This window comes from Aricia agestis, chromosome 8 (genome assembly GCF_905147365.1).
Source record: "Aricia agestis chromosome 8, ilAriAges1.1, whole genome shotgun sequence".
Taxonomy (NCBI): domain Eukaryota; kingdom Metazoa; phylum Arthropoda; class Insecta; order Lepidoptera; family Lycaenidae; genus Aricia; species Aricia agestis.
Genome location: NC_056413.1, coordinates 2,994,836 through 3,011,833, shown reverse-complemented (window position 1 = coordinate 3,011,833; position 16,998 = coordinate 2,994,836). Strand labels below are relative to the sequence as shown.

General features: G+C 36.5%; 2 protein-coding genes and 1 non-coding gene across 3 annotated transcripts; 2 read left to right on the top strand and 1 right to left on the bottom strand.

Moving 5' to 3' along the window:
* Window positions 1-5,787: 5,787 nt before the first annotated feature.
* Window positions 5,788-10,485, bottom strand: LOC121729422 (protein archease-like). The gene is made up of 3 exons (XM_042117939.1): window positions 10,206-10,485; window positions 10,087-10,111; window positions 5,788-6,203 (listed from the first exon to the last, which is right to left on the bottom strand). The coding sequence occupies exons 1-3, from the start codon at window positions 10,267-10,269 to the stop codon at window positions 5,813-5,815; spliced, it is 480 nt and encodes a 159-aa protein (XP_041973873.1). The 5' UTR covers window positions 10,270-10,485; the 3' UTR covers window positions 5,788-5,812.
* Window positions 10,486-12,246: 1,761 nt separating this feature from the next.
* LOC121730021 lies at window positions 12,247-12,352 on the top strand. Its single transcript, XR_006036058.1, has one exon. It is a non-coding gene; the product is annotated as a U6 spliceosomal RNA (small nuclear RNA).
* Window positions 12,353-12,468: 116 nt separating this feature from the next.
* On the top strand, window positions 12,469-16,716 carry LOC121729421. The gene is made up of 4 exons (XM_042117938.1): window positions 12,469-12,821; window positions 12,908-12,997; window positions 16,092-16,199; window positions 16,437-16,716. The coding sequence occupies exons 1-4, from the start codon at window positions 12,591-12,593 to the stop codon at window positions 16,575-16,577; spliced, it is 570 nt and encodes a 189-aa protein (XP_041973872.1). The 5' UTR covers window positions 12,469-12,590; the 3' UTR covers window positions 16,578-16,716.
* The last annotated feature ends 282 nt before the right edge of the window (window positions 16,717-16,998 follow it).

The window sequence follows — 16,998 nt, the reverse complement described above, 5'->3', positions numbered from 1 at the left end:
CGATAGCTCTAACAGGCCGTTAACTGATTTAACAAGCCATTATTTATTTAACATTACTTGATTGTTTGATGAAACGGGTTACGGGACATAAGTATCTTATATCTTTTCGTATACAGGTTTCGTATTTAGGTTTCGCGGGCGATAAATCTATCTAGCTAGGAATTATTTTTAGAAAATGTCATTTTATTCGTGTTTTATCGAATACCGAGCAAAGCTCGGTCAAATAGCTAGTAATAATTTTATTATTGTAAATGTTTGTACATAATCATTATTACTAATAATGTTATGTAAATAATATACTTCTCTGTACGTAACATGTGTTTTTTTTCTATCTTTAGTGTCACAAAAATAATATTTTCATTATGACATCTTTAACAACCGCTTACATTTCTGAAGCGAAAAAAACATAAAAATATGTTTAAGTATAAAAAATACATTTAACTTGTCTGAGTTTACAAAATTTAAAAAGTAGGGAAATTTATGATTTATATGGCAACCCTCATATCACGCACACGTCCTACACGGGCGGCCATAACTAGGCTTCACTCGTGATTATAAGAAGGTTACGTCCGTATTTTTTTTATGTCCGTGCAAACATCATCATTGCTTCTACGCGGTACTAATAACGGAAGTTTAAATTAGGATACCGCCTTTTTACCGGAAATGAAGATAGAAAACAGATTATAAAATCCATTCGTTCTATCCATAGACAGTCGACTTGTGTTGCCAAATTTAAAAATTAACTGCACACTTTAACGGAGCCGGGGCCCGGAGCGTTCCAAACTGCCGGGGCGGGTTGGGGCCGGGGGCTCATCGGCCATCGCTCAGCGCAGCGCTAAATGCGTACAGCTCGACAAAGCTTTAAATGAACGTGGCGAAAAAAGAAACTAACGCTGCCATCATACAAAAACCTCATTTTTGACAGTTCTCCTTTACCAGCAGCGCTCCCGCCCACGTTCATTAGCTATGTCCACACTATGCGCTTTCGTCTTCAATTTTCATCATCTTCTTTCATTCAACTTTCGTTTTGGCGCATTAGCTATGTCCACATTATGCAATTTCAACTTCAATTTTCGTTATCTTCTTTTTATTCAACATTCGTTTTTCATATTCAATAATTGAATGCGTCAAGATCCACCCGCGTTGAAAGAAAAGTGTCATAACTCATAGCGAGCGCTACGATTTTAACGCGCGTCACGGGCATGCCTTACGTTCGCTGTTGACTGCGCTGCCTATAACGCATGCCTTTGATGAACAAAAAAATGCACAGTATGGACAAAGCTATTTAATAATTGAATGCGTCAACGGACGCAACGCCAACATTGTCATTTTTGTTTTTTGGATACGGTCAGCTGAGGGCATGCGTCACGGGCATGCCTCACGTTCGCTGTTGACTGCGCTATAACGCATGCCCTTGACGAACAGAAAAAGGCATAGTGTGGACAAAGCATTTAAAGCCTTGTCGCACTTTACGGTTTAACTAAGCAGTATCGCATTGTCGGATTGTGTGTGATAGTCCGGTTAACGAATGACTCAAACGAGGGTATCTAAGAGTGCGTGACCTAAAGTCCTTATTCCACCTTACTAAATTTAGACGTCTAGATGATTTAGTAAGTAACTAAATTTAGTCAAGTGGAATAGCATATTTTATAGTCTGTCAAGAGAGTGAAGAAATTAAAAAGTGGCAACATCGTAGTGTCATACTTTTCAAATCAATCAGAAAAAACAAAGATAGAATCCTAATTAGTGTACTGAATCGGAAAAAGTATGGCTTCTGTGAGTTCTGACTGACTAAATCATTTAGCATCCTAGTTAGGAAGCTATTTAGAAAGGAATAAGGTTTATAATTTTAGACGCTTCATTCGCACTGAACTGCGTGAGCTGTGAAGACGTACACCTTTATATCAATGATGTGGCATTAATGTTTTTTCGTGTTTATTTTTGTACTCGGAATCACGACGTGACTGCGCCATGTCGACTACTTTCCAATAATATATATACTAGTTTATGTCGACTACTAAAGATACAGTTCGACAAGGCTTTATATGAACGTGGCGAGAAAAGGAACTAAACGCTACTATCATACAAAAACGTCCAAGTTGACCAATACTTGACATGTGTTTGACAGTTCTCCTTTACCAGCAGCGCTCCCGTCAATGTCACCCACGTAACACGTTCATATTCATGAAGGTATAATACTATCCTTAGACCTTAATCTATGTTCATATTATAATGCCTTCAGCCTTGTCGAGCTGTAAAGAAGTTTAAAGTCAAAGAGGATATTATAAAGTCCTCCTTGTCTAGCTGTTGCCCGCGACTTCGTCCGCGTGGACTTCAGTTTATAGCGCGCGGTGTCAACAAGTGTAGGCTGTTGTTTCTGATATCTATGTTGGTAGGTGAGTTCGTGTATAACATTCGAAAGAATCGAAAAATTTTACTAATACATGGTACCACCTTTATAGAAATACGTATAAGCAAGCGATAGCGCGATCTAGGCGACTCTCGGCGCCATCTAAATTTACGCTTAACACCCCCTTACAACCCCCTTTTCCAGTAAAAAAGTAGCCTATGTCCTTTCTCAGGCTTTAGACTATCTGTGTATAAAATTTCGTTACAATCGTTTCGTTCGATTCGTTCAGTAGTTTTGGCGCTGTTGTTTCTGATATCTATGTTGGTAGGTGAGTTATTAATTAATAACGTGTATAACAATCGAAAGAATCAAAAAACTCAACTTATCAATCATCATGGTACCACCTCTTATAGAAATAAATATGAGCAAGCGATAGCGCGATCTAGGCGACTCTTGGCGCCATCTGTTATGAGTTTTTGGAACTAACTTAATTTGAACAAATTTACGCATTTTTACCCCCTTACAACCCCTTTTTCCAGTTAAGTAGCCTATGTCCTTTCTCAGGCTTTAGACTATCTGTGTACAAAATTTCATAACAATCGGTTCAGTAGTTTTGGCGTGAAAGCGATACAGACAGACAGACAGACAAACAGAGATACTTTCGCATTTATAATATTAGTATAGATAAACTACGTTTATGCCGAACCTTTGGGGTAAAAATGAGAGAAATTAATTATAATATAAAAATACCAAACATTTTAATGTGATTTTTTTAAATTAAGGTGTTATGATTTAATCCGCACCGATGCGCCCCGGCACAGTGATCCAATGGTTTCAGGCGGGTCCACACCAAGCGAGCCGCCGCGCGCCGAGAGCGAGGCTCGCCTCACGCGGCATGCGCCGTACGCTCGCTTGGTGTGGACGTTGCTCGCCCGAGGCGGGCGCATGCTCACGCTCGGGCGAGCGCGCGCGCGGCCGATCCGAGCGGTGTCGGTTTTTTGAAATGCTCAAAGGTGCCTCGGTCGTTTGCCTCGCGCAGTATGGACGTCAATGTTTTGGTTTATGCCGCGGTCAAAAATGAACGATCAGAATCGACAACTAATAAGTTTATACGCCGCAAATGTATGGCTTTGGGATGCCAGGGATCCCAATTACACTAACAGAGGGATGAAGGAAGATACTTGGAGAAAAATCAGCCTGAAAATAATATTCCTGTCAAGGATCTAAAAAAAATGGAGTCTTTGTTAGGATCATACAGATGAGATTCTCCTATTTTTTATAGTTGTGTATAGCAAAATAAAAGCATAAGCTGCGACGGCTGTGCGTATGTGCGGTGCCATCGTGTCTTTGTGAGCAATGGCTCGGGCTGTTCGAGCGAGGAAACCTTGCTCCGCCTCGCCCGCGGCTGCTCGGATTTTTGCGCTGCGCCACGGCACGCTGCGGCCCGGCATAGTTTGCTCACTATTTACGATAGTCGATACCGTACCATAATATTTTGCAATAAAGAAAATGTTCATGCATGACTTTTTGTAGCTTAGCCAAATGCCGCGGCCGCACATGCATCTATCGTCACGAAGCTTCCTGTTAAATACGACGATACCATTGGACCATACACGCAGATCGTCCAATGGTACCGTATCGTCTCAAGCACGAAGCACTACGCAGTATACGGTTTTGCTCGATAGTTTTACTCGAAATCGAGCAAAAACACCGTGTGGACCGCAGTGTTGCCAGATGGTCTCGGCGCCGTACCCCTGAACTAATTTGATTTCCCCCTAGAAATCCCCTAGATTACTTTTTCTTTTAATATTTAATAAAAATATATTACTGAACTTTATTACAGCTCGACAAGGCTTTAAATATATGAACGTGGCGAGAAAAGGAACTAACGCTTCTATCATACAAAAACGTCTTCTATCATAAAAAAAATTTGACCGTTCTCGTTTAAAAGGCCCATTCATGGCAGGACTGCACGGCAGTCCTGCAGTGAATGGGCCACACTGATTGGTTCACACTCGGTGTTTCCGGCCGGCAACACCGAGTGTGAACCAATCAGTGAGGCCCATTCACTGCAGGACTGCCGTGCAGTCCTGCCGTGAATGGGCCCTTTTATGGGACGTTTACACTCAGCCCTTGCCACTGCTCCTGCCGCTGTCGGAAATATTGCCTTCTAAACTTCTGCGGCATTATAGAGGCGAGTGGGTGGTCACACTCAGCCCTCATACTCTTTTACGTAACGACCCGCAACGATGGCGGATATTGTAACTGTTGCGGCGACAGCATTATGTCTGCTGAATATATATAACTAGCATATTTTAAAAATAGATCAAAACAGATCGAATCGAAGACGCCGTCGTCGTAGTAAAAGGAAATTGTGGATGAGGGAAATTCATTCATTTTTATCACACGGATCCCATATTATCCGTTCTGTTTCATAAAGTTCCAAAAACTTAATGATTTTCTCGTTACTCCACTCAGTTGGCGGCGGTGTTGTATTTTAGACGTGGGAGAGACATGCTTCGGCACGAATAGGCCGGCTCGACCGGAGAAATACCACGTTCTCACAGAAAACCGGCGTGAAACAGTGCTTGCGTTGTGTTTCGCCGAGTGAGTTTACCGGAGGCCCAATCCCCTACCCTATTCCCTTCCCTACCCTCCCCTATTACCCTATTCCCTCTTAAAAGGCCGGCAACGTACCTGCAGCTCTTCTGATGCTGCGAGTGTCCATGGGCGACGGAAGTTGCTTTCCATCAGGTGACCCGCTTGCTCATTTGTCCCCTTATTTCATTTTAAAAAAAGGCGGTGACATTTTTGTGAATTTTGTCGCACGTGCTTCTCGTTCAAAACACTGGCGGCAAGTGAGCGGGAGAGCTGAATGTAAACACTCACTCGCGCTCGCGCTGCCCGTCCTTTGACTTCCGCCCGAAAAACCGACACTCGAGGGAGCGCCGGGCAATGGCAGCGGCATGAGCTGCAGTGGCAGCGCGAGTCACCTATTTACATATTCACGCTGCCCACTTCCCTGTCCAACTTCCCTGAGTGTAAATGTCGTATTACCAGCAGCGCCCATTGACATCATTGACATATTCATTTAAAGCCTTGTCGAACTGTATTCATCTTTTCAACATCTTGAATCTCGACCTCGATTAAAAAGTGCCATTATATGCATTTGCATATGCAATCCGATGTCTACTAATGACTAATAAGTAATAGCAAAGAAAATTTTATTTATTTGTTCATGCAGTGGAAACATCTTATCCTTAGGTATCAATATAATCGAATTTATGAAGAAAAGCAGATTCGGTACATATTATGTTCAGTACAAAAAACAGTTTTCTAAAGACTTTGTAAAAAAGTAGTACTTACTTTGGTTTATGTTCTTACTTATTTTTATCATGAAGTAGTATAAATTTTTAACTTATTTATAATCAACAAAAAAAAACGAAAATAATATTTATATATTTAAATATCAATAATTACATACACTTCATACTTATTGTCCTTTGGTTCATCAATGATCTGCATGGCGGAGTATGTTATTGCTTTAACTTCAGTTCCCTGGGGATGTTTACCAATTTGAAACTCTTCCCCATAGCATTTGCAAACTATCCTAAATTCTTGAGTGTTGAATTCTGTTATCACTAACTTCTTACAGATTAAGAACGGCTCAACAGAAAACAGGAAGAGCAGTTCATCCAGAAAGTGATATAGGAGACCCATCAGATCATCAGCATTTGCTTCAATAGTGTGAACCTCTTTTATCTGCACATAGTCCATCTCAGTCATGTAGGCGAACATTGCCATTCCACACTGTTCAAATGCTTCCTTTAAACTGTCACCCCATGCATGTAATCTAGAAATAAAAAGCAAAAATTTTTTTGAATTATGACTGGCTTACATTTACATTATTTCAATCCAGTGATTTAATCTTTATCTGAATTATTTCATTCCTTTAATACCATTCCAGTAGTAATCCAGCACTGAAATCGAGAAGTGGATTGGAATAATGTAAGCCCACTATTAGAACAATTACGACTTAAGGTGACGTGAAGTAAAAAACAGCGTTGGATATGTTTAAGATTTGAGAAAAATGGTAAGGGTGTAAGCGACAAAATGGTTTTTGTCGCATAATTTAAAAACCATAAATATATTTCATATAAGCTATGGGGGCATTTTCAAAAAAACGTGTACCCTTGCAAAAATATGTCTATATTTTTTAAGGTCATTTATTTACCTTTTTTTGAATGTCATATACAAGGAAAAATATTGAACTAATGGAATAAGTTAAAAAGAACGCTGAAAACGTTATATTATTCTGATATTATTGAAACAAAATCGAATTTTCGACGAAACAGATTCCGTTGTGCGACTAAATGTAAAATATAATTTAATACAAAAAAATACAGCAATAAATGGATTTCTTCGTTAATTTAATCTAGTGAAATGCATATTTAATTGTTTATTAAAAAAAATTTTGATAATTTCAAGGATCAACAAGAGTAGCAATTATTTTTAATCCATAGTGTGACTATGTGACCCAACCACTAGGTTATTTTTAATTTTTTTACATGAGTAAGTAATATTTAACATATTTAAAGGAGTTTTTATAACACAAAAACCTTTTATTTAAACATTTTTATTGTTGCACTACTTATAAAAGTAAAAAATTCTTTGATTTCATAGATTTAACTTCAATAATTAGAGGGACGAACATCTCATAATCATAAAGATGTGTTCACATGTCTACGAATTCCTAAGTTATTAATGACATCGGATTATATGCACGATCAAAGTGCCGAAATATCCATGCAAATATGCACGAAAAATGGTCGAAATATGCACAAAATATGCACAATCAAAAGTCACTTAATATTAAAATTTATTATTTTTTTGAAGACTTTTCCGGTAGTGACATTAATAAAAGCGCCAATTTTTATAATTTCATAAAATACAGGATTTTTAATTTCTTGAAATAAAGACTTTTTATTTATTTATTATACGCCAATAATAATTTTCTACCAACATTTTCCGATTGCAATCTTAATGCCCATGGAAGTTAAACTACCGAAATATGCACTATCAACGAAAAATTGCCAAAATATGCACTATCGCCTAAAAAGTGATTATATGCATTTGCATATGCAAGTATGCAAATGCATATAATCTGATGTCTAGTTATTATAAATCTGCAAATATCAACGACACAAAATGATTTTCAACTTTACTGATAGAAAAGTAGTGGAAATAAAATCAAAATTTTTAAAAAACATAAAACTTTTAGGTACTTAAATTTTAAATAGTATATTTGTTATTGTTAAGTAAAGTCGACGCCTTTATGATTTGGCTGTAGCGATATCGATTTTTCTCAGCAATAACTAAAGCTAAGAAATTAAAGTTCATTGTCAGTATTTATCATGTCTTTGTCTTTGATTTACCCATAGCATAACACGATTGGTCAACTTTTATAAAACAGAATAATCAATCAAATAGACCTGTGTAAAAAAAAAGGATTCCTATTTTTCCCTACAGAGGAGAGTGATTTAAGCTTCCAAAAATGTACATGGATTGGTTCAAGCATACACTTTAATTTGCCCATAGCTTATATGAAATGTATTTATGGTTTTTAAATTACGCGACAAAACTATTTTGTCGCTTACGCCCTTTCCATTTTTTGCTGTTCCATTGCTTGTTTTCTGTGAGAGGCCGGGCCGGCCTTTCATAGAAAACTAGCAATCTAAAACATATCCAAAACGGTTTTTTACTTTAACGCGGCGTCACCTTAACACATAAGTAATAAAAAATATATTTGTACGTTAATCGTACCAGTTTAAAAATCTCCAATTTTCTTAATAAAATCTGTGAATAAAAAAATAATTTATTTAAAATGTGAACTAAGCCTTATGCTTTCCGCCTGTTGTGACTTGTCCGTTCCATTATATGTGACCATACGAAAAGTCACAAGTCGGAAGTCACGTAATATTACTTTCTTTTACTTTTAAAGTGTTTGTAAATAACCGATAATAGTTATCACAATTTCATTTTTTATACTAAATACTAAACTAATTTTGCAACGTGTCAACAGTAAAAACAGTTGGAGAAAGTATAATAATGCTTACAAAATATGGTCACTTATCTGAACAAATAAACCGTTCCTGAAGAACCATCCAACCTGCGTCCGCGTCTTGTAGCAGATTTTTAACTACTAAATTTAAATTGAAGTTTCTCGATGTACAATGAAATATAGTGCTATCATTTAGTGCCGAAAATATTTTTGTAGTATGTTTATAAAACTAAAAAAAACGGTCACTAAACCGAACATTCCGGCCGGGTTGTTTTTTCATGATTATAATTTTAATTAATTTGTAGTTAAATTATGTTAGATTTTTCAATAACAAGACATTCAATTGATACATTAAGTATTTAAGAATCTAACATATGTTTTTTAAGTAACTTACTTTAAGAAAAAAAATAGTTATTAAAGATTTTGTTACAACTTCTGGGAAGGGGACAGGTGAATTTAATAGGTTTCGGTACTTAAAAACCCTTATAAATCTCATACTAAATAAAATTATATACAAACGTGAATGTATTTTAATAAAAGAAAACTTGTTTATGCTCCTACATTAAAATTACAAAATGTTAGTATGTAATTTTTTACAAATAATCTGTAGCGAAGTCAAGGGACAAGGTAAAAACCAGGGGTACACATTTTTTTGAAAATGCCCATGGGCAAATTAAAGAGTCATGCTTGAACCAATCTATGTACTTTGGAAGCTTAAGGATGTATATAAGGTCAAATTCCATCCTACATCCAATTAAAATATGTAAAAAATTGGACACCCAGACACTTATTATTAATTATAATGATTTTTTATAATAGATTTTTAAAGAACTATTCGATATTTAATTATTATTGAACAAAATTTTGTGTGAGTGCCAAGTAAGCTCGGCAAAGCTTTAAATGCAGGTGGCGAAAAAAGGAACTAACGCTGGCACATACAAAAACGACATATTTGACAGTTCTTCTTTACCAGCAGCGCTCCCGCCCAAGTTCATATAAAGTCTTGTTGCACCCTTCGAAGGATAATTTTCATAAATTTCAATTTGAAATATTTCCTCAGAATAACCGGTGAACCCACTTTTTTTGGGCTTAAAAAAACGCAAATCGTGCAAAGAAATTAATAAGCAGTTTTTTAGCTGTTTATCTTTGATAAAAAGTTCCCAATTCTGACGAATTCTCAAAAATTTTAACACTTCCGGCAAACATTAAAATGAATTATTTCACGATCAGTACAGTGTCAGTACAGATCAGTACAGTCAGTCAGTAAGATATTGATTTTTTGGTATCAATTGATGCAGGGTGTTTTATTCTACTATATATTTCGAATTTAGGTCAGAATCTTTGAATTTATAAATGTTATATACATCCTTAAATCACTCTCCTCTGTTGGCAAAATAGGAATCCCTTTTTTTATAGAGGTCTTATTGACTGATTATTCTGTGTTATAAAAGTTGACCAATCGTGTTATGCTATGGGTAATTCAAAGACAAAGACATGATTAATACTGACAATGAACTTTAATTTCTTAGCTTTCATCATTGCTGAGAATCGATATCGCTTCAGCCAAATTATCTAGGTGTCGCCTTAAATGTCTGTAGGCATTTCCGAGTACACCTTGAACATAATAATATTATGCAATACACAACATCATTTTTTTATCTTATGTATTACTTACTGTACATCAGCTGTGTGGTCCAAATCTGCAACAAATATAATTTATATTAAAATCTCACCAATAACTAATAAGAAACTCTTTTGAGTGTAGACAATTGAAATGTTCATGAAAATATTTACATTCATATTTGATGGGTGGCAATATAAAATCTTCTTGTACAAGTCCTCCCATTTCTTCATCCATATTTGTAGTGAATTTAAGCTTAAGGTTTCTTTACAAAACAACAAAAATAAACGAAGTTTCCTCGATGAAAATTACTATTAGTCATACTATAGGAACAGTAGATTAATCAAATTTTTCTTCTAGATAGACTTTCACAGTAACAAACTTTTTACAATTTAATTTTATTTCTAACACTTTTTAATAGAAGTTAACTTTGGAAATACAAAAGTAAGAGCTAATTATAACTTTATCAATTTGTTTTGACATTAAAAATTTGAGGTTAACTTTTTTTTTTTTGGCTTTTGGGCTTTGGCACTGACACCGGGGGTGTAATTTGCCACATACAAGGGTATTTTTTAATGAGGAATTTTCATTTATATTTTTTAATTTAATTTTAACAATCTTAACTAGATGGCGTAAGAATAGACACTTTTAGATTTTCTATTGGTTCCTCACCTGAGTTCCTCACCGATCTGAAATTATCTGCAGGTTGGCATCACTGACTACATATGGGTTGTGTTTCCAAAAAATATCAGTGTACTGTCAAGTGTGACATAAATCAAAATATCTTAAACCTAAGCGATCATTGGCCTAAGCGATTAGGCCAGTACACTGGTAATAGTTTAGGAACACGCTGACATAATAAAAACTTGTCAAACTGAAACTTGACAACTGAAAGAGTTTTGGCGGGCATGTCACTTTCAAACTTCTTCTAGTTTTTATTGTTGGTGTTTTTATTATTTTTCCCAAATTGTGGTTTTTGATATTCATTATTGGTAAAATATTAGCCATTAAATATCCGTTATCTTGCACAAGTGCAGGTAAGATGTTGTCAAAACCAAAATGTATAATTCCTGTGACATTTGGTGTGAATATCGGTAAATAGGGCTATTTCTTCCGTGAATTTTAGCTATTCATTGGAATATTACTGCGCCTTTTTCAAGTTGAAATGTATCAAGTTTTACATTCTTTTGCCCAGTTTTGTAGCAATTATTGATGGTATTCCCTGGTATTACCAAAAGTTGTCTACCCATACGCCATCTAGTTACTAAATTGGAAACTTTTTGACAATCAAATTAAAAATATAGGAAAATCCCTCATTTTGGTAATATTCCTGAATCCTGGCAAACACCTGCCTACCTAGCATACGCCAACAAGATATCTCACTCTACATGTTTTCTCGATGTTTGATGGTTTGTCTCTTCATCTCTATTCACCCTAGCATGACAAACATTTTTTCTCGCGTAGATCTATCATCGAAATAACACATTTTTATAGAGTTTGGTCAAGATAATCTCGAGAGTGAGATATCTCGTTGGCGTTGCTAAGTAAGCTGGCCTAGCCATTGAGAAAAATGGCCACGTGGTGAGGGACAGAAAATAATTATTTTATCTCTTTTCTCCACAACACAAACAAATAGCAATACGTAATTAATCGATTCGTTGCGATGTCTAATTTTGCTAACTTCTAACTGTGGCGTTGAACAAAAATAACGTGACACTGTTCACTGTTCAGTGCCTAGTGCCGTACGCGGTACGATAAGATAACCAACATATATAAATAAGTCTATGCACGCATCTGTATCTTCAGCCATGTGGCTAAGAAAATAGTATTTTGATAATTTTTTTACATGTTCAAAGCTTCAATACTTTTAACTTACATTCGAAATCTGACGTGAGTACTGAGTGGTCCGGCACACTGTTTTAGGTGATTAGAAGTGGCTAAATACGTGTATTTCTGGAAATGGACCGTAAGTGATTTTTTAATTATACAGTTATGCTGAACCTTTTTAACTTATTTTGCAGTTTCTAATTATTTGCTTGATTATGAGGTATTAATTATCACGATTCCGTGATACTATTGATGGTGTAATAGGCCAAATCGCAGTATCGCAGTAGTACTTGTGAATTACGTCCTCCCCACGCTGGCCCATCGTGATGGGCCACTACGCTGGCCTATCTTGTAGAGCCGGCGCTATAAGAAAGAAGAAGTTGAGTAGGTACTCGCTTCGGCCGTACAATAAACTAAAATTGGAACGATACAGAGTACATCAGCATGGCCCCTGCGCAAGGACACGCAAAATCGTGAAGCGTTCCACATTTTTCGTCATAAATTATATTACTCGACACTGGCAAGTGGCAAATGACAGTAGTTTTATGCTAGTCGCCATGTTAAAAAAAAAGAAGAAGTTGAACCTTCGTATTTATTAGATTTTAGAATTTTTAAAAATTGTTAATTGTTTTCAAAATAAAATTGAACACTTCTCGTTTCGTGTTTGGCTAAAAAAATAACAAACTTATAGGTAAATTATTATATAAACTAAGTTTATCGTTTTAATTAAAATGGACCCTATTGCAGTATTACAAAATCGCATTGAACAACTAGAGGCAAAATTAGGCCTTGGATCTCACGCCCAAGGCTTGGACGGTCAACACGGTGATTCCATCGCGACCAACTTGTTAAATGCAGCTCAAGCAATTAACAACGCAACTGCCGGGCACGAGAAACTATCTGCAATTAAAAGCATAGCAAACGAACTCAATAACTATACAGATCCAAATTTAGTTGAGAATGTAAGTGAAAGTCGTGTTTCTCTTTTTTATTCGTTACTTATCAATAATACGATGAACAACTGAAAGTTTTTATGATTCAATTTTAGTTGCAACGGAATAACAACAACATGAACGAGGTGGTGGCAGCTGAACCAATGATTCAACACCATTGTCACTGCATGCAGAGATGCAAACAGGTATTTGTATTCATAGGGGGATATTAGACTATCATATAATATATTGGATCCGAGATCATTGAGTCAATGATATTGGATAATGTAATATAGACATATGATTCATATCTTCCTTGATCATAGATTTTTGACATTTGCTGAGAGATTGGATCCAATACGGTCATAGAAATAGGTGTTGCCAGTTATTTAGTATAAAAAGAGTTTTTAATTTCTTGTTCGTTAATATGTTTCAAATAATGTAATGTAATTATTTTTCTAATTATATACTTGGATAATCTTGCTGAAATAACAAAAAACAAGCCAAATTAAAAATGACGATGTCTTTTGACACATCGAATTCTCTGAGATCTAGTAACCCTGACGTCAATACCTGTCAGCGTTAGCACTCTCCATTGGCTATTGAAACCACATATGACGTAAAATAGGATCAATGAAATATGATAATGTAATAAGCAGATATGATCAAATGATCATATATATTGGATCCTATATATGATCATAGAAATGATCCAATATAAATGATAATGTAATACCCCCCATAGGCGTACGAGGGGGGGGCAGGGCGGGGCAGCTGCCCCCCCTGGATCATGTTGACGTCCCTACTAAGTATATTATCTAGTACTAATTATATTAAAACCATAAACTAATACAATAAAACTAAATTACAATAAAAACTAGCGTAATAATAAGTAAAAAAAAAAAAAAACAGTTTAAATATAAAAAAGGTTGTCATCCAGACTGCTGCCCTTAGGGAGACTGCCCAGAATACTAGCCACATTGCCCCGCTGTAAGGTCAGGCTTAATCGCTGGCCAAAATACGCTCCAGCCCTCTGGTCACCTGTGCGATCTATGAGGCGGGATGATATAAGATTAAAAAACTTTTTCATATCATCCCCCCATGGGCCTAACGTTTCAAACGCAAGCGGCAAAAATATGTAGTCACGGCTTAAAGATACATATTTTCTCCGCTTACGCGTTTGCGCTTCGGACGCCGCCGCACCAGCCGTCACTGAAGTTCCATGTAAATAGGAGGCCGCCAGTGTGTCGACACATGTTGCGTCCCACACCAAGCACCTCCCACTTTTCCATGGAACTAATGTTAAGCCGTCGGGTCTCTTGCCATCATCACGGGCAATACCATTCGGCTCTAAAATAGCCGGAACGTTGATGGAGACAAGATCCCGACGAACAACATCATTCAATGCCACGTGGCGCGACAGACGACCAGCGCTCCGCTGGCAAGAAAGCCCATGGTGACCCAGACGATCTACCATAGATCCACAAGGGCAGCAGTGTGGATGGTTTGTTGGCAAACCTAGTCGCAGACTGATGGCAAGGGAGAAGGTGGTATTGTCCAGTAACGTGCCTAAATTTGGAGATGGAAGTGCTTGGAGCCAGAGTCCAGATTCCCAAGTTGCAGCAGCCAGAAGACGGGCCCGCTCAGCCGCGTCGGAATTAGAATAGGCTCAAAAAGAATTTTTAAAATCGGTCCAGTACCATAGGTACTGAAAGATTTTAAAAATTCTTTCACCATTCGAAAGCTACATTATCCATGAGTAACATAGGCTTAACTTTATTTTGGAAAAAAAAATAGGGTTCCGTAAGATATTTGGGATTTTCTGACACAAGGTGTAAAAAATCAACCAGAAAAGTTACTTATTTTGCGTACACTGCCTAAACTATAAGGCCGTGTTCAGGAGCCACGCGCTTCTGCACCCGCGTCAAACTCGCTTTGAAATTTGTTGATTTTATTTGAGTCTTTTGGCACATCAATAGATCTCAAATTGCATTTATTGAATCGCCTCGCGCTTACCCCGCATACGCGCTGGCCGCTGCACATCCACGCGCTGTGGCTAGTCTACTGAACGAGGTAAAGCTTGACCGCTGTAAAGTCGACCCTCGTAGCATACTCGTAGCATACATTTAGTATGCTACGAGGGTCGACTTTACAGCGGTCAAGCTATAGTCCAGTCACTAGTAGTTTATGCGTGCATAATGCGGGCACAACGCGTGTGCGGGTCCTACGCATGTCATCTGAATGTCGACGCGCGTCATCTGAACGCGGCCTAAAAGAGAGAACCAGTAAATGTTCTAATTAATTGGAGATCTTATAATTATATCTACAAAAAAGTCTGCGACACACTATACCTATCTATGTCGAGTGAGGTACAACAACCATTTTTTAGGGTTACCGTACCCAAAGGATAAAAACGGGACCCTATTACTAAGACTTCGTTGTCTGTCCATCTGTCTGTCTCCAGGCTGTATCTCAAGAACCGCTAAAGCTAGACTTCTGCAATTTTCACAGATTGTGTATTGCCGCTTTAATAACAAATACTAAAAACAAAATAAAATTAATATTTAAGGGCCCCCCTTAAATATTAATTTTATCCCATATCCCATACAACAAAAGTGATTTTAAGTACTTTAAATTTTCACAAGGACCTGAATTATATGTGTAGGCACATATAATTAAGGCCTTTAATAATTATGATAATATTTAAATAAAATAAAAATTTAAGGGGGGCTCCCATACAAAAAACACAATTTTTGGCCTATGTTTGCTCTATAACGGTATGGAACCCTTCGTGTGCGAGTCCAACTCGCACTTGGCCGATTTTTTTACTTAAAAATCTTGAATTTTTTTTTTGGACTACATTTAAATTTTTACTCATGCTGTTAATTCTTATCAAAATAAATTACTTCATCACTAAGTACGGCTTATATATTATATATAATATTTGGTATGTGAATGATTAAAATAAAATTGGTACGTCAGGTATTGAAGTTATGGCGAAATTAAAATATTACGATTTCTGCTGCATGAGTTTAGATATTCTATGGCGGGCGCCTGACATGTGATCAAACACGCAAATTCGCCAAGTGTGGCACTGAAATTTGCCTATTTGTGCAAAGTTAATTGCTGGCATTTTCCTATTTGTGCAAAGTTTGCTCAAACTTTGAAGCCTATGTCTGGCGCCGGCTTTTGAGTAAGGTACTTTGATACCTTATTATTAATAATATTAAGTACTTCTTAACGCAAGCGAAGCTGCAGGAAAAGCTAGTTAGAAATAAAGATGATTTTATCTTGTGCTAGGCTGCTCCTGTACTTGAGTCTGAGCCGCTGCAGCAGGTCCCTCAAATGCAGACTTTGGTGGACAGCATGTATAATGCAGCTAATGAGGTCAAAGCAGATGCAGATGTGGTAAGTAATATTATTTTTACCATATTCTAGGAATAGTTAGGTAATTGCACATTTAAGATTACAGATTATCTAGTTTTGTTGCTAGATTTCTTAAAAATAAAAATTGTATTATTTTATTTTTTTGTTTACCTTACACATTTTTAGCATACCTTAGTCTACCCATATTTTTGATAATCCAGCAATTCGAAAAATGCCAAATAATATGCACACTTTTACAATAATACTGTTTTTAAACAGGTTGCACAAGGCATTCAAGAATTGGCTGAAACCTGTGGCGCTGCAGCATCAAACGCTTCTGAGCAACTGGCCAATGTGGCCAAGAAAGTTGACCAATTAGAGGAGAAAAAGTTCCCGAAGAGAAGAAATGGCCTTGACTAGAATGCCCTTATGCTATGTTATTGTAGAATAATTATAATAATTTTATTTATAATCATAATTATTATAAACGCAACTTTATACTAATAATGAAAGTCAGCTCTTATTATATTTATTTCAGCAACATAATTTGTCTTTTTTGCTTAATTGTTTTAGTTACTAAAATTCTAATTTATTTTTAATAAAATATATTATTTTCTACATCAGTTTATCTTGTGTTTATCTTATTTTGTTTTCTGATAAGTACAGCTCTGGTTTTGGATATGGCATAGGGATATGGCATTTACACCAAACTGTACCGAAACTGTTATAAGCATAAAGTGGTATACCATATGGTTATAAGCCTGATTCTATAAATTATAAAACATCAAAAATCTATACTTTAATGCGTTGACCGGGGGTGTGATAAATTATTAGTAAAAAG

What these genes read in the sequence shown, in the direction of transcription:
- LOC121729422 (XM_042117939.1), bottom strand. Translation starts at nt 10,269, where the DNA reads ATGGATGAAGAAATGGGAGGACTTGTACAAGAAGATTTTATATTGCCA. An exon ending in GCCACCCATCAAATATGAAT is followed by an intron (nt 10,112 to 10,205) that starts GTAAATATTTTC and finishes TATTTGTTGCAG; the next exon opens with ATTTGGACCACACAGCTGAT. An exon ending in GACCACACAGCTGATGTACA is followed by an intron (nt 6,204 to 10,086) that starts GTAAGTAATACA and finishes TTTTATTTCTAG; the next exon opens with ATTACATGCATGGGGTGACA.
- LOC121729421 (XM_042117938.1), top strand. Translation starts at nt 12,591, where the DNA reads ATGGACCCTATTGCAGTATTACAAAATCGCATTGAACAACTAGAGGCA. An exon ending in ATCCAAATTTAGTTGAGAAT is followed by an intron (nt 12,822 to 12,907) that starts GTAAGTGAAAGT and finishes ATTCAATTTTAG; the next exon opens with TTGCAACGGAATAACAACAA. An exon ending in TCAAAGCAGATGCAGATGTG is followed by an intron (nt 16,200 to 16,436) that starts GTAAGTAATATT and finishes GTTTTTAAACAG; the next exon opens with GTTGCACAAGGCATTCAAGA.